This window comes from Microcaecilia unicolor, chromosome 9, assembly GCF_901765095.1.
Source record: "Microcaecilia unicolor chromosome 9, aMicUni1.1, whole genome shotgun sequence".
Lineage (NCBI taxonomy): Eukaryota > Metazoa > Chordata > Amphibia > Gymnophiona > Siphonopidae > Microcaecilia > Microcaecilia unicolor.
In genome coordinates, this window is record NC_044039.1 from 118,233,207 (window position 1) to 118,257,889 (window position 24,683).

Consider the following 24,683-nt stretch of genomic DNA (forward strand, 5'->3'; position numbering starts at 1 on the left):
AATTCCCCTCCCCCGTTTCGGCGGTGGTGAGCTGGGCAGAGTGTCCCTTCGTGGGTTGTAATTCTCTAAGTGCTGAGTCCTGCGGATGGAGCTTTGATATCGACATACTGAGGAGTTTCCGGCAGCACATGACCACATATAGGGAGGCAAAAGTTTGCTCTCTATCTCCACCTGCTGGTAGATGGACACAACCCACCAGTCTATGGATTGATCAGCTATGATTAATGGAAAGAAAATTATCAGGTATGATTATACATAATTTTACCTTTTTGAATTTTGTCTTTTATATTAGATAGGTCATTTTTTATTTTGAGATATTTGAGTGGTGTTGCCAACTTTATATATTTTTGCTTAGTCAACATATTACAGTCTGCAAAAAGTCCAGTTTTCCCTAGTATCAGTATTGCACTTGGGACTAGATTCTATATATCGCACCTAAAAAAATCAGCACCAAAAAGAAAATATGCCTGTGCGTATTCTATAAAGTACACCTAAATTTAAAGGTGTGCTTTATAGAATACTAGCCGTTAAGCCCGTTAAAACGGGCGAGATTTGTGTTTTGTAAAATGTAATAATTCTCACCTCCTTCCATCCATGTCCAGCAACCCTGCTCTCTCCCCTGGCCTCCCCCCGTCCACTAACCATCCTCTCTCCCCTACCCTCCCCCCATATCCAGCAACTCTCCTCTTTCCCTTGGCCTCCCCCCCCCCCCCCCCGTCCACCAACCCTGCTCTCTCCCATGAACTCCCCCCATGTCCAGCAACCCTCCTCTCTCCCCTGCCCTCCCCCCATGTCCAACAGCCCTCCCCTCCATCGGATCCATGTCCAGCAACCCTGCTGTCTCCCCTGCCCTCCCCCCATGTCCAGCAGCCCTCCCGTCTCCCCTGGCCTCACCCCGTCCACCGGCCCTCCTCTCTCCCCTGCCCTCCCCCCATATCCAGCAACCCTCCTCTTTTCCTTGGCCCTCCCTGCTCTCTCCCCTGCCCTCCCCCCATGTCCAGCAACCCTCCTCTCTGCCCTGCCCTCCCCCCATGTCCAGCAACCCTCCTCACCACCACTCCCTCCCCCCTCTGTGCTGGGCCCCCTGCACTGACATGAGAGCGCCTCTCACCTCTGTGTGAAAGCGCTGCAGACAGCAGCAGATTGCACACAGAGGTGAGAGGCGCTGTCATGTCAGTGCAGGGGGCCTGATACGGAGGGGGGCGGGGGTGGGGGCGGTGACGACGACGTCGGGGATGGGGGGGTGGAGGTTGGTGCGCTGGCGATGTTGCTTCGTCTCCAGGCTCCAGCAGCAGCGTCCGTTTCCCTCTCTGTTCCGCCCTCTGACATCATCACGTCTTGACGCGAGGGCGGGACAGAGAGGGAAGTCTCTACTGCGGATTTGCGGGTGAGTCGGTCACTTGTCATTTATATGTTTGATGCCTAAATTTCCATGTGGTTTATCAAATACACCAAGCGCCCGTCTCACGACCAAATTTAGTTGCGGGCAGTTATGGCAAGTAAAACTTGGTTTATATGCAGACACCTAAATTGAGTGCTGACCGCCACTGCACACATCCTTTATAGAATAGTGCTCAGCATTTAAATTTTTCAGTGCTGATTTTTTGGCACCATCTTTCAAATCTAGTCCTTGGTGCCTAAAGTACAGGGGTCTTTTACTAAAGGTTAGTGCATATTATCTGCCACAGAACCCATTTTATTCCTCTGAGCCCTACTACAGATAATATGAGCTAATCTTTAGTAAAAGACCCTCTCAGGGCCAGATTCTATAAATAGCACCGAAAAATTGGCGTGGAAAGAAATAGCCACTAACCATAATTCTATAAAAGCTGTGCTGTTTCCAGAATTACACCTAGCAGCATTTTCCACACTGTGTATATAACCTGCCTAAATTTCAGTGCCGTTTGCAAAATATGCCTGGCCAGTTTTCGCATCCTTTATTTAATTCGGCTAAATTTTCATACCGTTTATAGAATCACTGAAATATCCACGCTGATCTTTCAGCGCTGATTTGATGGTGCGTAATGACATCATGACGTTATGCATGCTGGGATAGTGAGAAAAATAGCGTCCAGATGTCGTCAGCCAAATTTAGGTGCATGAATTTGCACCATCTTTTTGTTGGTTCAGATGGCGGTGCCTAAATCTATGCGTGACCTCTCTGCATACATGTTATTCTATAAACCGTGTCAAACTTTAGGCGCGGCTTATAGAATAGCACCTAAGCTGGGGGGGGGGGGGGGGGTTGGTTGTGCCATTTAGGCACCACATATAGAATCTAGCCCATACCATACAGAATATTGACAGTTATGGGCACCCCTGCCATATGTACATTTCTGCATTTACACCACTGGCAGTCACGAACATGCCAGGTTACACTAGTATTCTACAACGAAATCCAGACACCCATAGATGCTGTTATAGAATAGGCTTTCTGTGTGCAGCATTGAGGCATCTAAAAGGTGCCCCCTTACTGGGTTAGCTCTCAGCTTCTTACCCTTTACGGGACCTGAGGTTTCCCCACTTTTGCACACAATTGTTTATCATAGAGCTTAAGGTCCTGGGGCAGTCATTTTCTTCACTGTTTCTCTGATTGTACTACAGAAAATAATGTGGTATCAATTTCCACTCCTGTTGCATAAAGACTGCCTAGGCTGATATCCTTAATCAGGAAGGATTAAGAATGAAGATGATCATCCAGGCTAAAATGATTGTTGGGTCTACAGATAGCTCACTTGTATAGAAAAATGAGCTGCTGTCTTGTGTAGTGCTGGAGTTTCATTCCCTCAAAGAAAGCAATGGCTTGTTTGAAGCGGTGGCAACAACACCTAGGAGGATCATTTTTGAGACCCAAGACTGGGGCTTGAAAGAGAAGTCAGTCAGCATCTGGTGGTTTTATAGCTCTGCGCACTGGTGTCCTATTGATTGTAGCGCTAGCTAACACCCTTTGTTCTGCCCCCATTTGTATGGAGGCAGGTTGGTTATTTGTATATATTAAACATTGTCTGTAATAGATTACATTGTCTGTAATAGATTACAGTGTCAGTATCTTTAAAATAAATAAGACTTCAAATTCCTGTAATCCTGTAGGTCTCTGTAATAGGCTACTCCACAGCATATATATCCCAGTGTCTTAGGGGACTCTTTTTATTGGCTTGCCTGATTCTCTAAGCATGCTGGGCTAGTAGACCCCCCCCCCCCCCCCCTCCATCTCCATCAGATCTGTAGTTAAGATGTCTGTAGCATGCTCCTATAATCTAATTATTAATTTGTGTCTGTTGCATGAACCCTACAAGCCTTTGTAACTCTATTAAGTTTTTCACCACTGCAAATGTATATACAGCATCACTCTCACCTTGTTGAATTATCCCCAGCTTCTCTCATGCATGGAGAGAGGGCTGGTTGAAAACAGGCTCCAGTTTGCATGGCAAGAATCTTGTCTAGCACACATGAATTGTAAGTTATCTTTCTTTGGGGCCCTTTTACTAAGCTGCAGTAAAAAGTGGTCTGCATGAAATTGGTGTGCAGCAGATGAAAAGGCCTTTTTTTCATGGAGGTAGTAAATAGCCGTGCACTAAAATTAAAAGTAGCACATGGCTATTTACTGTCTGAGCCCTTACCACCACCTATTTATTTGGTGATAAGGGCTCACTTGCTACTTGCACAATAATACTGGCCGCACTGCTGATTACCGCTGGGAACGCACCCCATGGTAGAAAATTATTTTCTACTACAGTAAACGAGGGGGGGAAAAAAGGGGGTCCACAACTTCCACAGAAGAAGCAAGCACAAACCAAGGGGTGAAAGCAGAACAAAATCCAAATGACCAGCACAAACAAGGAGGATGTTATGATTCTGCTAGTCAGGCAGGTGAATGTTTGGAATTCGCATCTGATTGGCCTGTCAGGGGTTGAGTGACGTCTGCAGCAGCAGACATCAGAAGCCTGTTCTATTTAAGCTTACCTCTCCCTACAGCCCATGCTTTAGCGTTTAATTCCTGTCATCTGAAGCCTGCTCCCCTTTCTCCCAGTCTGTGCTGTTGCATACTGTGTGTTTGTTGGAGTTTGCCTACTCTCCTTGTAGCTTGTAGGTTCTGTGTTTACTGGGTGTTCCCAGTGTGAGCTTGTTTCACTCCCCTGCACCTGAGTCTGTTCCCTACTTCGCTGGTATAGTGTGGTCTGTGGTAAGCTTGTCTGTCCGTTGTATCGTTCCAGTCTAAGTTTCCTTTTCCTCTGTGTAACCCTTTATGTGCTGGGCTTAGTATTTGCCTGCTGTTGTCCTGCCTCTGTTGGCAGCCTCCCTTGTCCTTGTATTGCTCCTGTTTGTTTGTCTAAGTCTTCCTTTGTTTGCCGTGCAAGCCCTGCTTCCTGCAGTTTGGTGTCTCAGAAGCAGCCTTCCCCTTTAGCTTGTTTTTTTCCCTTTGGTTGCTGAATCTGTCTCCTGATTATGGCGAGCATTGCTCCTTATCTGATCTGTTTGTTAAGGCAACTTTCTCTGTTAGCTTTCCTTTATCCTTGTATGTTGTGGGGCCAGCCTTGTGCATTCCTGTGTATGGATTCCCTCTACCCTTGAGCGCTGTGTGGCACAGCCTTGTGTATTCCTATAAGCAGCTTCCCTTTACCCTTGTGTGTTGTGGGGCCAGTCTTGTGCATTCTTGTGTGTGGATTCCCTTTACCCTTGTGTACTGTGGGGCCAGCCTTGTGCATTCTTGTGTGTGGATTCCCTTTACCCTTGTGCGCTGTGTGGCACAACCATGTGTATTCCCATAGGTGGCTTTCCCTTACCTTTGAGTGCTGTACAGTATAGTACAGCCTAGAGTATTCCTTTGAGGGGCTTCCCTTATCCTTGTCTGCCGTGTGGCACAGCCTTGTGTATTCCTATAGCAGCTTCTGTCACCCTTTCCCTTGTGTCTCTAGCTAGCGCTGTGTGCGTTGCTTGTGCTCCAGTCCCTTGGGGAACCCCTCGTTGTTCTTTCCCCCTTACCAGTGTATGACTCGTTTCCTGTTCGGCCATGAGGCCTGCACGCTTGGACTCTGTACGACTGGGTTCCCGTTCAGCCGTGAGGCCCTCCTGAGTGGTCTATCTCCCTTTTTCTGGTGGTGCTAGTTGTTTGTCCTGTGTGTGCGGGGCTTGTTGGCTGGGGTTGTGCGTAGCGCCTGTTTGCTCTACTCTAGGCCTTGGCCAAAATCCTTCCTAGGCCTCGGTCTGGGCTCAAGGGCTCACAAACAGAGTAAAAGAGTCCAAAATGTTTATTTGCAAAAAGTCAACTGACCCAAAAGACCCTACATGGCCCGTGTTTCAGCAACAAGCCTTCCTCAGGGGTCAATATATTTGAAATTAAACAGCATCGCAGAGAGTATGAAACTCATAAGACTGCAGGAGCATAATGCACTGTGTGCAAGGTCAGCATGCGCCAAATTTGGAATTACCATCTGGCAACCGCACTACCCTGGCGGTAGTTCCGATTTGGCGCACACTACCCGCTCATTAGCACTAACATGGCTTAGTAAAAAGGGCCCTTTGTTTGGTTTCTGCATTAAAGAAGGTTTTGGTTCAAGTTTGTTGAGTCTTATCATAATGACGTTCTACACTCTGTCTTAGCTACATGAACACTCACAGCATGTAAAAGGGCACAACACCTTTGATGAATAGTATTGTTTTGTAAAGAAATGATTTTCAAAAACAACAGAGTCAATATCACATATTTATTTGCCTAACAATGCTAAAAATGTAGCACAGTCAAATACAGAAGTTTAGCCACTTTACAACTTTCTGGTACCCTTCCTTCAATGGTTAGAAGGGCACCTTCATCTAGTAAAGCTCCAAAATCCGGACCAACTGTTTTGCAACATTCCAAGGCATTGTAAAGCTTTTCTGCAATGGAAAGATTATATTTCTCACAATGCATTTTAGATTACCTTGCAAAATCTGTACTGAGTAATGCAGGCAGCAGAGCAATATATTTCTCAGGTTTGTTTGCACCTACATCTCCCCACCCCCTTTCGCTCTCTGAAAATTTGATTCCCAATCCCATGACATTTTGGAGAACCACTGTATTAGAGCAGTGTTTCCTAAGTCAATCCTGGAGTATCCCCTTGCCAGTCAGGTTTTCAGGATATCTGCAATGAATATGCATGAAAGAGATTTGCATATAATGGAAGCAGTGCATCCAAATCAATTTCATGCATGTTTTGGTGATATCCTGAAAACCTGACTGGCAAAGGGGTACTCACAAGACTGATTTGGGAAATACTGCATTAGAGTACTGAACTATCTATGGAAGAATCAGATTTCCCTTTTCTCAACTAGGTCGTAGATTAGATATTCCTTTAATTCATTTCTTCTGCCTATTTTTTTCCAAACTAAGCTTTACATTTCAAAATGAAAAATATGGCTTTTGGTTCTCTGATAATAATGAAAAATGGGGGTGTAAAATTTTTTTTAAACTATGACTATACACTTCCTCATTATTAAGCAACATTGCAGACAGCTCTGGGCTCTTCTTATTGTAGACCAAGACACATTAATTGATTTTATTTGGTAAGCTTTAGGAGTCTCTGGATGTCAGGTTCGATATTAATTGTCTGGAAATTCCTGCTGTATCGCTTGAACGGCTCTCCCTCTGGCCCAATTAGGAACTTCTCAAAGTTCCAGGAGATGTCGGATCGGCGCACTGGGCTCCAGATAATAAACTTGGGGTCTGTGATAAGGGAGAAGGGGTCATCGTCGGGGGCAGGCAGCTTCTCCTTCAGGTAAGCAAAGACAGGGTGAGTGTCTTTGCCGTTGACATCACACTTCTGAAAGATGGTGAAGTTGGGTTGAAAGCCCTGACCTGGGCGGACATATTTCAGTGAATTCAAGATCTCATCATTCGTGCAGTTTTCCTGTAGGTTGAAAGCCACAGAGATTGTGTTGGAGTAGGTGCTACGAGAATCAGAGCTCTGTTTTATAGTGCACTTTGCAAGCATTAGTCTTTGAATTTTTCTAATGCTTTATTGCTTAAGTTATTAAAAACAAGTTGTTCTATTTGCCATTTTAAGCATTAGGAAATACTTTCTTACACTGCTGCAAAGTCAAAACCTCCTCCCGCTTATCATCAGAACCCTTCTTTCTAACACATCCTTTTCACTGAAACATCTCTCCCTCTTCCAATGATTCCTTTGAGGATCTTGAGTGTCTACATCAGGGGTGTCCAACCTCGGCCCTCACCAGGTCAAGTTTTCAGGATTTCCCCAATGAATATGCATGAGATGTATTTTCATACAATGGAGGTAGTTAGTACATGCCAATCGATCTAATGCATGTTCATTGGAGAAATCCTAAAAACCCACCTAGATTGCAGCCTTGAGGACAGATGTTGCACAACCCTAGTCTACATCATAAGCCCTTTCTTTGTTTTGCTTTGTTTTTCTGCCCCATTTGTTAGCACTCTAAAGTTTTCTGAAAGAAACTGAGTAGTTTTAGGTAGCAAGAGTGCACACAAATGCTAGTATTCTACGCACCGTACCGGACTTGGTGAATGCCTTCACGGTATTATGTAAGCCACATTGAGCCTGCAAATGTGTGGGAAGGGAAAATTAGGTTCTTACCTTGGTAATTTCCTTTCCTTTAGTCATAGCAGATGAAGCCATTACGTATGGGTTGTGTCCATCAACCAGCAGGGGGAGATAGAGAGCACTCAACTTTTCACAGTGCCTCATGGCCAGCCAGCTCCACTGCCTCTTCAGTATTTGAAGCTTCCAAAGCAGTATGGCAAACCGCAATGGGAATAACATGAACTTTCCTCACAGCGAACGATGGCCCCTTAACAAGGGCATGAACTCAAAAGGAGGGAATGAACACATCCTCCTGGAGGGGAATAAACTTGTCCTTCTTATTGTATAACTGGAGGGGATACACGCAACCTCCTGGAGGGAATAAACTCATCCTCCAAAACATAAACTGGAGGGAATGGACTCATCCTCCTATAAGTGAACATGAATCCTGAAGACTGTTTTCCAACTTTCTCCCAAGGAAGGAACTTCAGGAAACAAGAACAGAACCTGAAACAGATTCACAGCATACAGACAATCAAACAGGGAGGGCTCATGGCTTCATCTGCTATGACTAAAGGAAAGAAAATTACCAAGGTAAGAACCTAATTTTCCCTTCCTTTTCATCAAGCAGATGAAGCCATTACATATGGGATGTAACAAAGCAATCCCTATATAGGGTGGGAACAGGTCACACCACGCGCTAGCACTTGTGCTCCAAAACGCGCATCCCTCCTAGCAGCCACATCCAGCCTGTAATGTCGGGCAAAAGAGAGCTTAGAAGCCCATGTTGCTGCACTGCATATCTCTTGACGAGAGAGTGCTCCAGTTTCAGCCCAAGAGGAAGAAATCGCTCTGGTAGAATGCGCCTTAAAGGCTACAGGCGGAGACCGGCCAGCAAGCAGATAAGCTGAAAAGATAGTTTCTTTGAGCCAGCGGGCAATAGTGGCTTTAGACGCTGGAGACCCTCTACGAGGACCTGATAGCAAAACAAACAGATGATCATAGATACTGAAAGAGATAGTAACTCGCAGATACTGCAGCAGAGTCCTGCGCACATCCAACAGGTGCAACTGCCCAAAAGATTCTGGAAACTCCTCCTCAACAAAGGAGGGAAGAAAAAAACAGGCTGGTTTAGGTGAAACGCTGAAACCACCTTAGGCATGAAGGAAGGCACGGTCCGAACCGTGACCCCAGACTCTGAGAATTGCAGAAATGGGTCTCTACAGGACAGCGCCTGGAGCTCTGACACCCGTCTCGCCGAAGTAATGGCCACGAGAAAAATGGCCTTTAGTGTCAAATCTTTCTCCGATGCTCGCCGAAGTGGCTCAAAAGGAGAAGCCTGCAGGGCCTTCAAAATTAGCCCCAGGTTCCAAGCTGGACAGGGTGCTCGCACGGAAGGCCGGAGCCGAAGCACCCCACTAAGAAACCGTGCCACATCTGGATGAGCAGCTAAAGACACGCCTTCAACCTTACCACGAAGGGAGGCCAACGCTGTCACTTGCACCCGCAGGGAATTATAGGCCAAGCCTATTTGTACACCATCCTGCAAAAAGTCCAGAATCGGGGAGACAGGAGCCCGCATGGGTGTGATCGCTTTTGAAGCACACCAAGACTCAACTGGCGCCAAATCCTGGCATAAGCCATGGAAGTGGAACGCTTGCGGGCCTGCAGGAGAGTGGAAATGACTGTGTTTGAATAGCCTTTGTCCCTCAATTGCGCCCTCTCAATCGCCATGCCATAAGACCAAAGCGGCAGGCGTCCTCCATGGCTACCGGGCCCTGTGACAACAGGTTCGGTACCAGAGGTAAAGGAAGGGGAGCCTCCACTAGCATCTGTCGAAGGTCCGCATACCAAGGCCTCCTAGGCCAATCCGGGGCGATGAGGACCACTTCTCCTGGGTGCAGCTGAATCCGCAGGAGCACGCGCCCTATCAAGGGCCACGGAGGGAACACATATAGTAGGCCCAGAGGCCAGGGCTGAGTCAAGGCATCCAACCCTGCCGAGCGAGGATCTCTCCGTCTGCTGAAGAAGCACGGGACTTTCGCATTTGAACTTGTCGCCATAAGATCCATCACGGGCTTGGCACATTTCTGCAGGAATACTTCGTCTGCTAGTTCCCATTCTGCTGGATCGATCTGATGCCTGCTTAGATAATCGGCTTGCACGTTGCTCTGACCTGCAATGTGAGCTGCCGACAGAAACTAAAGATGCAGCTCGGCCCAGTGGCAAATCTGTTCGGCCTGCGCGGCCAGTGCTCTGCACTGAGTGCCGCCTTGTCGATTTATGTAGGCCACTGCTGTCGTGTTGTCCGACATCACTCTGACAGCCAATCCTTCCAGGGTCACTTGAAAGGCCAGAAGCGCCTGAAACACCGCTTTCAACTCCAGGCGGTTGATGGACCACTCCGACTCCTCGGGTGTCCATAGACCCTGGGCATGCTTCCCCTTGCAATGTGCGCCCCAGCCCTTCAGGCTGGCATCTGTCACTACTAGACACCAATCGGGAGCACCAGCGGCATTCCTCGCCGCAGTATGCTGTCTGAGAGCCACCACTCCATGCTGAGTCGGGCCGCAGGGAGCCAAGAAAGTCTGCATTGATAATCCTGAGAAACTGGAGACTATCTCTGAAGTAGGGAATACTGAAGAGGTCTCAGGTGCGCTCTCGCCCAGGGCATCACTTCCAATGTGGCTGTCATCGATCCCAGCAGCTGGACAATGTCCCAAGCTCGCAGGTGGGGCATCCTCAGGAGCAGACAGACCTGATTCTGAAGTTTGCACCGCCTTAGCTCGGGTAGGTATACATAGCCCAAGTCTGTGTCGAACCTGGCCCCCAAATATTCTAGAGATTGCGAGGGGGTCAGGTGACTTTTGGCCATATTGACGACCCAGCCTAGAGATTGAAGTACTGAGACCACTCTGGCTGTAGCTTGATAGCTCTCTGTTACAGAGTCTGCTCTGATGAGCCAGTCGTCTAGGTACGGGTGAACCCTGATACCTTCTCGCCTGAGCAAAGCAGCTACTACCACCATTACCTTCGAAAAGGTTCGGGGAGCTGTGGCGAGGCCAAAAGGCAAGGCCCGGAACTGGAAATGTTTTCCCAACACCGCAAACCTCAGAAACTTCTGATGCGGGGTCCAAATTGGTATGTGCAAGTAAGCTTCTTTCAGGTCTAGAGACGTGAGAAACTCTCCTGGCTGTACCGCAGCAATGACTGAGCACAGGGTTTCCATGTGGAAATGCCACACTCTCAGGGACTTAATTCTTTTAAGTCCAGAATAGGGCAAAAAGACCCACCTTTTCGCGGCACCACAAAGTAGATGGAGTATCGGCCGTAGCCATGTTCGGCGGGAGGTACCGGGGACACAGCCCCTAACTGAATCAGACCTTGCAAAGTCTCCTCTACCGCCGCCCGTTTGGCGGCAGAACCGCATCGGGACTCCACAAACACGTCTCTTACTGGGGTGTTGAATTCTATTCTGTAGCCATCTCTGATCAGGTCCAGAACCCACTGATCTGAGGAAATATTGGCCCACTCCTCGGCAAAGAGGGAAAGACGTCCTCCGATGACAGGAAGCGAGGAGGGGGCCGGCGCACCATCATTGAGAGGGTCGCCCCTGAACTCCAGGCCTAGAGCCGGTGGCTGCGGAACGCTTGTCTGAGCGAAAGGAGTTCCTCTGCTGAAAAACGGGCACGAGAAGTGAACCCAGCAGAACGCCCCGGGCGGTACCTTCTAGCTTCACGGAAGCGAGGTCTATAAGAGGAGTGACCCGCCTGGCCCTTGGAGGGAGGCCTCGGCCTATCTTTGGGCAAGCGCTGGGGTTTAGGATCTCCCAGGCCTTTAACAATTTTTTTTTTTTTAACGCTGTGAGGAAAGCAGAGGTAAGAACTCCGGAGGCTCAGATGAGTGGGAAAGGCAGGAAAAGGTGAACCAATGTGCCTGCATCCACTGAGTGGGAAAGGACAGGGAAAAGCAAGCTAATATGTCCACATCCACGGGGGCATGGGTAAGGCAGGGAAAGGGCTAACCTATGTGCCTTCAAAGTGAAGCTGCTATAGCCTGTAACACCCCGGCTAACAACTGGCAAGCCAGGAGCCACCCCCAGGCAGATTTTTGATGGAGCTCGAAGAAGCTGCAGCCACCCTGCTTGGGGAGATAGAGAATACTGAAGAGGCAGTGGAGCTGGCTGGCCATGAGGCACTGTGAAAAGTTGAGTGCTCTCTATCTCCCCCTGCTGGTTGATGGACACAACCCATACTTAATGGCTTCATCTGCTTGACGACAAGGAAAATGTAGGATACAAATGTAACAAATAATAATTTGTGTGAGTATGTAAAAATATACACACACAACTATTTTCTGGCTCAGTGGTAGCCTATAAACACATACCAAGATGTGATGGCATGTGCTTAAGAGGGTGGGCATTCACAGGGGCAAAGTTTGAGTGGAATGAGGGCAGAGTGCACAATTACACACATACCAGTCAATATTCAGCTGGTGGCGGTCAGCATTTTTTAAAAAAATGTTGGTCACCTGCTAAATTAGCCCAATATTCATATGCAGACACTGGCACTGAATATTTGGGCCTGACTGGATTGAAACTAGCTGCCAGAACTTATGTGGGTTCCAGCCAATATTCAGCCAGAACCCGCATAAGATAATTGTATGGATCCTAGCTGAATACTGATGGGACCTGTGTAAGTGGAGTCTACATATCCACTCCTTGATTGCCTAATGTCTTCACACTCGTGAACTTTAACACACTGCCACTCTGTGTCTATCATACTGGAATTGGCGATTGCCATCACGGTACTATGTAAGCCACACTGAGCCTGCAAATAGGTGGGAAAATGTGGGATACAAATGCAACAAACAAACAAACACTCTCCTGCCCCCCATCGAGCACCATCTGATTCTCGTTTCCTTCCCTCCTGAGCCCAGTAGCCCCCCCCCCCCCAGCCTACCTTCTGGCCCTGATGGACTTTGGAACAGCAGTGGACCCCACTTGCTCTTGCCCTCACAGTTCCTATGCAAAAATGGCCACAGAGACCTCTAGCAATAGTACCATGAGAATACCACTAGAGGCCACCATTTTCACATAGGAGTTGCAAGGGGCAGAAGTGAGTGGGGTTTGCTTCTGCCCCAAAGAGCTCTAGGGCTAGTAGATAGACCTAGAGAGGGAACTGGATGGTGCTCTGGGGTGTGGAAGGGGGGGAATTACAGGACAGAGAGTGATGGAACTTCATGCTACAGCAGACATCTATTTGAGTGCTGGCCAATATTCAGTGTCTGAACCCACAAAGCAAACCAGACAAAGTTAGACCGCATACATATTGGTCCTTATATATCCAATTAGCTAAGCAGGCACCGGCACTGATTACTGCAGGCACTCGCATAACTCCTGTCTCCTCCCTGACTCGGGTCCCCCGCCCGGAAAAAATCCCTCTCCTGCCCACTTTCAACATGGCTGGTTACTAACAATATGCTAACTGTGGAGGCTGAATACTGACCATCTTAAGAGTACTTAAAATGATGCAAAAAGATCAAATTCTATTCAAACAAGGTCACAAAACTTTGCTAAAAACTCAGTTTAACTTCAGTTATTAGAGAGGTTGAGTTTAAAGTTCTGTATTAATTTATTGAAGATCAGCTAGGCCTCTACTCTGAACCAAAGAATCTAGGATATGGGAAACCAGAAACCCTGAATAAAAGATCTTCTAACCCAGAAATAATGAAGAAGCTAAGACCCTCCAACACGAGCTAGAGATCCTCTTATCTATGATTACCAGGCCAGCAAGCTTCTGAACTTGGATCTCGAGTAAAATGGCACCAGTTCAGCACTGCATAGCATAGGGTGAGCTCAGCTGAACTGGAGCCATTTTGACTATGGGTCCAGGGGCCGCAGATTTAGTTAAAGCAAAACTGAAAAATAAAATGTTTTTGATCACCCTCTATTGGGTAATGAAGGAGGCCAAGATTTATGCAGGGTAGGCAAAGAAGAGACAGAACTGGAAGAGGGAGTAGGAAAAGAGGAAGAGACTAACTGAAGACTGGGTGAGAAACTTTAGAGGCAAAAGAGATCGTGGAACACATGCCAGGAATAAGAACATGGAGAGGCAAACCTGGGGCAAAGAGAGGAAATTGTAGAGATGACTGTGAGAACACAGGGGCCCTTTTATAAAGGCATGGTGAAAAATGGCCTGCGGTAGTGTAGACGCGTTTTTGGCGTGCACAGATTCATTTTTCAGCGCACCTGTAAAAAAATGCCTTTTTAAAATTTTTGCCAAAAATGCACGTGTGAAAAAATGAAAATTGCCACGCGTCCACTTTGGATCTGACACCTTACCGCCAGCCATTGACCTAGTGGTAAAGTCTCACACAGTAAGCGGGCGGTAATGACCTACATGCGTCAAATGCCACTTGGCGCACACCCAATACACGCATCCGAAAATAAAAATTATTTTTTTGGACGCGTATCAGACACACCACAAATGAAATTACCGCAAGAGCCTCGCGGTAGCCAGGCGGTAACTCCATTTTGGCACACATAGACGCTTGCACGGCTTAGTAGAAGGGCCCCTTAAGGAGGTAAACTTAGGGAAGGGGAGAGAAAGGGAACTAGTTTTATAAAGCAACGAAATGTAGGATAAAGCGAAAAATACTAGTTGAAGAAAAATGTAGATGACAGCTTGAGAATAGGAATGAAAAGAAAACTAAAACCAAACCAAAAAATGCCATTCTAATAGAGTAAATGAGACAGAGAAGACCTGTACGATGGAATAAACAGGGCACAAATTCTAGCCAAAAGCATTAAACTTGAAGTGATTTTTTTTCTCTGACTCTCAAAGAGCATGTTGTCACTAGGACCAGCAACTTGCAAGTGCTATTTTAAGAAATATGAAGCATGCTGAGAAATTTATTTATTGATTCTTACTAGACCGACTGCACTAACTAGCAGTCCAAGGTGATGTACAGTTCAAAAAATTACAAATAAGAAGCAAAGAAGGAACTCCAATTTTCAATAGGAAAGAGAATTCACACACACACATAGAGGGACTAAAGTAGTACAGGTAAGGGGGGGGGGGGGGGAGGTGTGGATACCATAGGGAGGGAAGGGGAAGTTTACTACCCAGAAGGAATAGGCACTACACCCCTACACTGGATTAAAGGCATGTATAAAAAGCCAAGTCTTTAAGGCCACTTTGAAATGCTTAAGCAATTGCTCTGAGCAGAGTGTTAGGGGAAATGAATTCCAAAAATGCAGAGCAGCAAAGAAAAAGGCAAGGAGAGGAAGAGTGATGTGGTCAAAGTAGCATCTGAGTGTAACTGCCTAAGGCCCCGGATGTTCAGAACCCTGCGCTGTTCCGAAAAGCATGGCAAAGAGGGGAATGAATTCCCTAATAATTAATGCTAATAACATGCAAATACAGACACGTTATTAACATTGATCAAGGAGTTCTTCAGGAGGAATGAGGGTGTGCTAGTCCCTCCCCCTTAAGGTACAAGGGGGTTTTGGGAGGGAATCAGACCAGCAGGGCTAGTCTTTTTTTTGGGGGGGGGGGGAGCAGGTCAGGCCTGCAAGGGTCCCATTGGACCACCAGAGATATAGGTATTTTTGGTGGGGGAGATATGTGTTTGGGGGAGTAAGAGGTCTGGGTGTCCACAGACCTCCAGATCCTTTGGGGGAGGGTTGGGGGGGCTGGTGGTTCTGCAAAGCATGTAAATGCATGCTGAACAGGGCCTCCCCAATACCCTGGCAAACCCTAACACAAGCTCCGAGATGGCATAGGATTTGCCACGGGAGGAGCACCTGTTTGGTGCACTGCCTGCTGAGTATTAGGGAGGAATTCAGGACACCCTCTTTTGCATGCAATTTGTGTTCAGAGCCACAAGCTCATTATTTAATGCGCCTGCCGGTTCTGAACAATTTGGGTAGCAAATGAAGGCAGTAGTCTGGCACTAATGGCCTCTAGTGCCCGCATGTGCTTCTGAACATCTGCCTATATGAATACAAAAACTGGATCTACAAACTGAGATTTGTGGAAGGAAAGTAAGTTGAGAATAGAGGCTTGCGGGAATCCCGCAGGGACAGAAGCTGTTCTGCGGGGCTCCCGTGGGGATGGAAGCAGATCCTGAAGGGATCCCACGGGGACAGAAGCAGTTCCTGTGGGGTTCCCGTGGAAGTGTATGCTGCACTTGCGCCAGCCTCTCACCTACCGAGTACCAAGTCCTTTGAGTTCTGTCTCTTCCTCCTTGCTTTAACAGCACAGATACGGAAAGTCTCCATTAAGGAGGTGGTAGAGATACAAATGGTGATGAAATTCAAAAAGGCATGGGATAAACATAGAGGATCTCTAATTAGAAAATGGAAGTTATAAAAAAGCCTAAACTTAAATGGCTGCATGTGTGTGGATGTGTCGAATGACACTTAGATGGCGACTCTGGCTGTGATGAACTAGGGCCGATACCGGGAGACCTGTATGGTCTGTGTCTCATATATGGCAATCTGGTTTAGGATGGGCTAGAAAGGGTTTAAACAGCACCTTTAGTGGCTGGAACATTAGGACAGTGCTGTGTCCAGCAAATGAGAAGATAAATAGGCTGGAGTGGGCTTCGAGGGCAACTCCAGCAGTTGAAACATAAGGATAGGGCCAGGCAGACTTCTATGGTCTATGTCCCAGAAACGCCACAGAAAGACCATAATCAAGTATATAATATCACATTCATTGTTGATGTAATCATGAATTGATAATGATTATGTCTATTGGGCAGACTGGATGGACCGTTCCGGTTTTTATCTGCTGTCATTTACTATGTTACTATTAATCCTCTCTGCTCCCGGGCTGATGCGCAGACCTCAACTCTGACATAGGCACGAGCATCAGATGTCACCTGACCTACTGGCATGTGCATTTGGTGATATCTTAGCACACAGTGCCAATGAATCAGAAAAGTCTTACATGTGCGCACCAGAGTGTTCCAACTTCCTTTCCTTCCTTGCCTGCAGTGCTGCGGCTCGAACCCAGAGAGCAGACAGGAATTGTTTTTTTTAAATGTACCATTAAATTCTTGCGGGGACAGGTTAGATTCCCTGCGGGGACGGATGAGGACGGGTTAGATTCCCCACGGGGACGGATGGGGACGGGTTGGATTTCTGCCCCCATGCAACTCTCTAGTTGAGAATCAAATGTTACACCTAAGTAGCAGAAAGCCCAATGGGTTAAAGAGTAGTCCTAAAGAGATTCAGAGTGGGGGCCGAGAGACCCCCTGTGAACCAGCAGGCGACTGTTTTATTCAGAAAGAAAAAGAGATGGATCTTAGAATAGATACTGGATTGCGAAAACAAATTGGAAGACAGAGTAAAATAAAAATTTAGATTGTTTTACCCAGGCTGAAGGAGTCCTCTTTCAAATGCAGAACACCTGCCCACCCTAAGTGTCACTGGTTATATCCAAATGTTACACGAGATTGTTAAAAGATAAATTCCTTAGATGCCAAAAAAATTTCCTTATTTGGAGGGTACATTTTATAGTGAAATCTCCATGAGACCCCTTAGGGCCTGTTTGCTCATTTATTCAATGATCTTTGTTTTGCTGTGCTATATAATTTAATCATCTCTCTGACCTCATCTGCAACTTTCTTTAAATTAGTCACATTTTCTAACTCCTCTTACTTTCTCATCTATCAATATGTTCCATCTTTGCTTATACCCTATGCTGTCTATTAAAATGTTCTATTACTATTGGGTTGACATTGTAAGTAGTATAGTATGCCATACTTTGTATTGTTATTTGAATATTTTTCCTGCTGTAATTGTCTATTGCTTATGTTTAATTTATTCTTACTATACACAAAAGTACATAAGTAATGCCACACTGGGAAAAGCCCAAAGGTCCATCTAGCCCAGCACCGCCTTGAGTAAATAAATCCTAATAAATAAATAATGGTGAAATTATGGTAAATTCTCTTATCTATATAAAATGTATGCCATAAGTGGGTCACTAAATATTGTCCTTCAAAGTACTTGTATTGCTAGTAAATCATTGCCTATTATAAAATATTTATTCAAGTGTCATAAAATCTCGATATTTTCTAGGAGTGAAATTTAGGGAGGAGGAGGAAGGAGATCCTTATATTCTGATGCTGAGTCAGGTCCTGTGGTATCAGATTCCGAGTACATGGAATTAGCTGGGTGAAATTTACATAAAACAGCTTTCCTGTGTTAATTATTTTGAAAGATGAATAACAATTTAAATCGGAGATTACCCTATTTCTGAAAACACTACCTTTTAAAGGATAAGCCAATTTTTTTAAGCGTGTAAAGTGAAAAGTCCATTTTCACTCGTTGCATCTGCACCGCAAAGTTTGCGCAACCGCAGGATAGAAATTGAATAAGGCCATTGTGTAGGTTACTTACCTGATGGCCGAACTGGTTGCAAGGGAAACCCAACACCACAAACCGCCGAGGATATTTACTCTGCAGCTCGTTTAGCTGGGTGTAATCCCTGGTCGTCGTGCCTCAGAGAGAAGCAACATTTTCTATCAAAACGACTTTTCCTCGGTACAAGTTGAAATCAACAGTCTTCCCTTCTAAATTGGTAGCCTGGAGGTCGTAGAAGCTCTTGGCTATGTGTGCCATTGCTGCAGCAGGTAGTAGCAGATTGAATGCTTCCTTGTAGAACAATTATCTGGTTATGAGAATGTTCCCTGGAAGTCACGTGACCCACATGTTGCACAGGGTGGAGCTTTATGAGGTGACTTCCCAGAAAACTGATATCCTTCCTTGTGTTATCGATACCGTTCTTGAACAACGGCATAATAAAACATTTACAAGGTCACTGGTGAAAATAGCATCCAATTTGATATATGGGTTATACATTACTAATGTAAAATGCTAGTTTTGATGCATGCACATTCGTCATTCGTTGGTAGTGCTAGAACAGAGGATGGTGACACTAGGAAAGAAGCAGCTTAATCTTCCATTGAAATACTTTGGTGCAAGGGGGATTTTCGGAGATATGGTGGGGGAATGGAAGAAGCATTTCTGGCAACACTTTTGAAAGGGGTAAATAATGTATTTAAAAATTAAAAAGGATATTTGACCAACCAAAGAATACACCTATCAAAATATTTTACTAGACAACGTAATCTAGAAAATAAATGCTGCTAGTCTTTAGAGTGGTGCTTTTACCTAAACAAAATTTAAATCACTCAGTTATCCAGCCCACCAGCTCACTGGCAGTGCTGTGCAGTGTCATGTGCAAGCTCCAGTGTTAAGTATCTGCAGGACCGGCTCAAGGGACTATAATGCCCTGAACCATCATTTGTATCAACACTCCCTCCCCAAAATCTGGTAGCTCCTCTGTCTCTCAAGCCCCCCCTCCCCCCCCCCCCACCACACACACACACACACACACACACACACACACACACACACACACACGCTGGGTACCAAAATCCCAAATGAGTAGCCTAGCCAGACCTCAATTTTGGGGTGGACTGGGTGGGCACAACCCATGCATTTCTTCTCTGCCCAGTACTCCCTCCCCCCCCCCCCCCCCACACACACATGAAGCAGTAAAAATGAACACCTTGACTGGTGGGGAATCCCCTCGAGCAGTCTCATCCACTGCACCGGCACTGCCCTGCCCCCACGTACATGCTCAGTTGAACCAGCATTTCTCCTCCCCCCCCCCCCCCAGTGCACACATGCACATGTGGTGCCAATTGAACTGACCATGTGTGGAAGGGGGATCGCTGGCTTCTGCAGCTGGAAATGCACTGCTAACTACCGCGGGGATGAGACTGCTCGAGGGGACTCCAAACAGACAACTTCAGCAGGCATTTCCCGGAGATCCCCTCTAGCTACACTAATGATGTGTGCCACCACTGGGTGGGTCTGAAGCGAAACTGGGTGGGCTCCTGCCCACCCGGACCCACCCATGGTTGTGCCACGGCTGCATGTCTTCCTCACCTCCCCTGCCTGCAGGGGGAAGTAAAGAGAGAGGGAGAGATGCTGGACTGGGACTTTGGTGCTCAAAGCCAGTACCTCACCTGGTCCATAGGTTGAGGCTGCCAGCTCTGAGTATCTGGTTCCCCGGGTCTGCTAGGGATGCTGCAGAACCAATGTTCACAGCCTCATGGAAAGGGAATTGTGGGCATTGCTCAAGGGTGACATCTAGTGTCTGGATTCTGGGCTCATGATTGCAGGATTCCAGAAGGAGCCCTAGTGCACTGCTCTCCTCCAAAGGACTATCTGTATATTGATCAAACTAGATATGTTGGGGGCGGGAAGAGGGGAATGAAGATTATAAAATAGGTGGAAAATCCCTGGGTAGTTGCCAATGAAGGCTGATGATGCCAAGATCCCAGCAGTGGTTCCATGTAAGATAGCGCAGAAAGAAACAGGAGAACACTGCCAGATTTGTTTTTAAATAGCAATCAGTAGCCAAGAAAAAGGAAATTAATTAAATATGCATGTTTGTGCATGGGAGCCCAGACAAATACACAGAGAGCAGGTGGGTGAGAGCCAAAAAGCTCAGGTCCTGTCACCCACAGAAGAAGACTTTTGGCAATGGAGGAGTCCAATAGATCCCCTTCCCTCACTCTCCCCTGCCCTGCAGCTATAACCTTACTAAAAAAGAGACTGGTCTAAGCTCCTGACGCAGTGGTAGAAGCAGCATGGGATTGGAAAGGTTCACAGGGCTATCAGCACATGTTTTCTCTCAGGCCTTCCCTCCTCCTGGTTTCCTCATGTGTGGCAGGCTTGTGTGAGAACGTGGGCTGACTGAGGGGCTGATGCTCAAAACTAGTGCCAGAGCTAAAAGGGGGTTAGCGCTGGGTTTGCATGCAAGTTATTATGCGCTGAGTGCTCTAATGGTTTCAGTACAGGCACTGAAACCATTAGTGCAGACCACATTAAAATGCATTTAAATGCATATACACCCCACAGCAATGCTGAAAGAACAAAAGTTCTCAAAACATATTTAGAATGAGAAACTTTCCACCAGATCTGGGGCAGCATTAGAAAGGTTGGTTGAGAGGAAGGATGTCTAGCAGCACCTTTTCTTTCCCGCCAACCCAGCTATCCTGCACTACTGCCCCCCCCCCCCAAAAAAAATGCTCCCCCTTGACCTGACCCATTTTAAGCATTAGCCCCCCTTCCCCCAATATTAAAAAATGCCCTGGTAGTCCAGTGCCCCCCCCCCCCCGGCCCCCTCCCATCACAAATTGCCCTGGTGGTCCAGTGGCTCCCCCAGCCCAACCTGGTTCAGTCTGGCTCCTCTCCCCCGATTGTAAATTGCCCTGGTGGCCCATCCTCCAGTCCTCCATTTCTGGTAGGAAGCAGGAGCAATGCCCACTTGCTCCAGCTTCTCCAGGTGCCACCTTCAAAATGGCATTGTCTCACCCCATGTGGTGAATCCTGGGATGCACTGGGTGGGGCCTAACTACCATATAAAGGAGTTTCTGGGAGTGGGCTTCCACTAGACCACTAGGTCAATTTGTGACTGGGGGAGGGAGCTGTGCCAGGCCAGGCTGGGCTGAGGGGGGCTACTGGACCACCAGGCAATTTGTAATGGGAGGAAGGAAGGAAGGGAGCTGGGGGGAGCACTGGACCACCAGGGCAATTTTTGATGGTAGGGAGGAAGGAGGCTGAGGGGCCACTGAACCACCATGTCACTTCTTTTAATGTTTGGGGGAAGGGGGGTCAGGTATGTGGCACTGGAGTGGGTGCAGCTAGACACCAGGGATATATTTGCAGAGGAGGGGGAAGAAGTTTCGGGTTGGGTAAGGGGCTGATGCATGCCACGGCATGCTTGTGTGGGTTCTTTTTTAATGTCAACTTTCCTATCAGTGTGAGCCAGTCACCACTCAGGCACTGATAAGAAAGTTGATATTTTGTGCTGAGCAGCAGATTACTGCCATAATTTTAATACGGCTTGAATTTGCATGCTCATTACTTTGAGCATGCGGTGGCAACTTTTCAGTGCTAGTTTTGTGGTAGAGTGTCCTATGCTAATTCTATTCTTGTATCAACAACAGCTCCTATGTTGTAAGCATAAGTTGTGGTGCAGAGAAAAAGCAGGGAGGGTACTAGTGGGACCTGACAGAGGAAGGGAGAACATGGAGAACATGCTGTTCTGCCTCTTGTAGGAGATGATTCGTAAAGCCATTTGCATGCATAGATCCAAATCCAGATGTGCCCTCAAGTGAACCCCTGGCAGCCACAAACCCCTCACGGTGTCCTTGGCATGATATAGGAGTGGTTTATTTCTTTTATTTATTTAGATTTTGCTCACACCTTTTTCAGTAGTAGCTCAAGGTGAGTTACATTCAGGTACTCTGGATATTTCTCTGTCCCAGGAGGGCTCACAATCTTAAGTTTGTACCTGAGGCAATAGAGGGTTAAGTGACTTGCCCAAGATCACAAGGAGCAGCAGTGGGATTTGAACTGGCCACCTCTGGTTTGTCATTTTCTTCTCCTCAGACATACACATGGTTAAGTGATTTGCCCAAGGCTACAAGGAGTGAATGTGGGAATTCAACCTGGGCTCTCCAGTTCCTAGCCTGCTGCTGTAACCATTAGGTTACTCCTCGTGCTGGGACTGGTGGTTGGGAGGCGAGACTAGTGCTGGGCAGACTTATACGGTCTGTGCCAGAGCTGGTGGTGGGAGGCAGGGATAGTGCTGGGCAGACTTATACGGTCTGTGCCAGAGCTGGTGGTGGGAGGCGGGACTAGTGCTGGGCAGACTTATACGGTCTGTGCCGGGGCTGGTGGTTGGGCGGCGGGAATAGTGCTAGGCAGACTTATACGGTCTGTGCCAGAGCCGGTGGTGGGAGGCAGGGATAGTGTTGGGCAGACATAGGGTCTGTGCCAGAGCTGGTGGTTGGGAGGCGGGGTTGGTGGTTGGGAGGCGGGGATAGGGCTGGCCAGACTTATACGGTCTGTGCACTGAAGAGGACAGTACAAATAAAAAAGTAGCACATATGAATTTATCTTCTTGGGCAGACTGGATGGACTGTGCAGGTCTTTTTCTGTCGTCATCTACTATGTTACTATGTTACATCCCTAAAACAGCAATTTCTATGTGCAAATAGCCTGTTTTTCCTCCCCGCAATCAGCATAGGCATTCCTGGAGCTAGAGCTAGTGTAGGGTTTTGACTTTTCAAAAATATGCACATAAATGTTCGGGAACATTTTATGCATACTAGGCGGCACCTATAACTGTGTGGATATTTTCAGTGGGATAATTTTTTTTAATATTTATATTTTCACGTAATAATCAAGAATACTCTTGATAAAAGAAAAGATACAGAAAAGGGAAAAAAAATTAACAATATTATCATCATAGTACACAGTTATAGAAAAAATAAGTAATCTTTCTGATCTCTAGTCCACTATTAGAAAGAGGAACAAGGCACAATTCCAAGAAACCAGTTCACTTAAATAAGTAAGGAAAATAGAAGAGAAACTAGGCCATTTATACTTTACTACAGGGTAGATGATGTTATTATTACTGGTTGCACGGATGGAGACACCACAGTCCTTGAATCTAGAAAGGAGGTTAAGCGTGTTGGATCAAAAAATACATATTTAACCGAGTTAACTTTCAGTACACATTTACAAGGAAAGTTTAACCAAAAAAGACCACCCATTTGAAATACCCTAAGGCGAAGCTTGAGAAAAAGTTGCCGCTGCTTTTGGGTTGTTCTAGCAACATCTGGAAACATTCTAATCTTATAGTTCATAAAAAGTTCTTCTCTATGTCGGAATAATTGCTTTACAGCCCAATCTCGGTCGTGTTGTAAAACAAATGTTACTACTTGTGTGAGATTTAAGGTATCAAGAGAGACATCACCTCCTTCCAAAATAAGTTGATTAGTATCTTTCTTTTTATATGGTAACAAATAATATATCTTGGAGACAGGTGGATATGCTTTTTCAGGAATCTTCAATATCTCCTGTAAATATTTTTAAGGGTGATAAGAGGAGCTATTGCTGGCATTTTGGGAAAATTTATCAAACGTAAAGTATTAGCTCTCTGCTTGTTTTCCAGATTTTCAATTTTGTATTGCAAAGGTTTATTTTCTTTCATAAGACTCATATGAGCTTCTTGAAGATTTTCTATTTTACCCATATTGGATTCAGTATTTTTTTCAACAGTTATAACTTTTGTTTCCAACACAGTTATTTTTTCTAAAGGAGCCTTAGAACATTGGCTCACTGAAATCAGTTTTTGTGAGAAGGAAGTTTCCAATCCCAAAAGGGCTTCCCATAGAGTATCAAGAATGATCTTCTGAGGTTTTGAGGCAAATAGGACTTACTGAGAGCTGTAATTTCAAACTCCTTCCCCTCCAAGGACTGTTCCTCTCCTGGTGATTTGGAGTCCAGCAAAACACTGGCTCCTGCCCATATCTCTGCTTCCTGGCTGGAAAGTGCTGGCGCTCCTTCACCGTGACCTGCCCCTGCAGAACGGAGTCCTCCTTGAGTGTCATCGCACGGGGGCTCCAGCGCACGCCACGGGTCTAATGCCAGCATAGGTGACGGACTCCGAAGATCGGGGTTTAACAAGGTGTCAGCCTCAAGCTGGAGTAGCGGGTTACCTCCCACCGCTCCCTCCAGCAGCGAGGAATCCTGCCCCGGGAGTCGTCCAGTTGCAGTGAAGCAGTCCATCGGTCTGACCTTCGGTGTAGCAGGTGTTGCGGGGCCAACACACTGCTTACCCCTCCTCTTAGGCATAAAGGTAAAGAGAAACGCTTTCAAAAATACTTGGGGTAGGAGAGAGAGAGATGCTTCCTGCGTTCTCTTCAGGACGCCATCTTATTCTGAGTGGGATCATTTTTAAAGGAAGAGTTTATCCATACTTTCCCTTTTAAAATTGCTATAACATATGCCCATATTATCTACACAATGTAGACGGTAGTTTTATAAGGTTTTTCTGGTGATATAGAAGTGTTTTGGTGGATATAGGGGCTTTGACATTTTCTGGGGTATACATGTGTGATAGACAATACAGAGAACCTACCTTCACTTATATGCATAATTGATACAGATGTACCTGGTGGTGGAGTTAGGATTTATGTGCATATGTTGTAAAATTCATACAGATGTGTGTAAGATAAGCAAGGGTTTTGCATGAGCTCAGAGCA

The 24,683-nt window shown here is 46.4% G+C and overlaps 1 protein-coding gene across 1 annotated transcript; it reads right to left on the reverse strand.

Moving 5' to 3' along the window:
• Window positions 1-6,152: 6,152 nt before the first annotated feature.
• GPX2 (glutathione peroxidase 2) lies at window positions 6,153-18,236 on the reverse strand. The gene is made up of 2 exons (XM_030214772.1): window positions 17,950-18,236; window positions 6,153-6,884 (listed from the first exon to the last, which is right to left on the reverse strand). The coding sequence occupies exons 1-2, from the start codon at window positions 18,169-18,171 to the stop codon at window positions 6,534-6,536; spliced, it is 573 nt and encodes a 190-aa protein (XP_030070632.1). The 5' UTR covers window positions 18,172-18,236; the 3' UTR covers window positions 6,153-6,533.
• Between the last annotated feature and the right edge of the window lie 6,447 nt (window positions 18,237-24,683).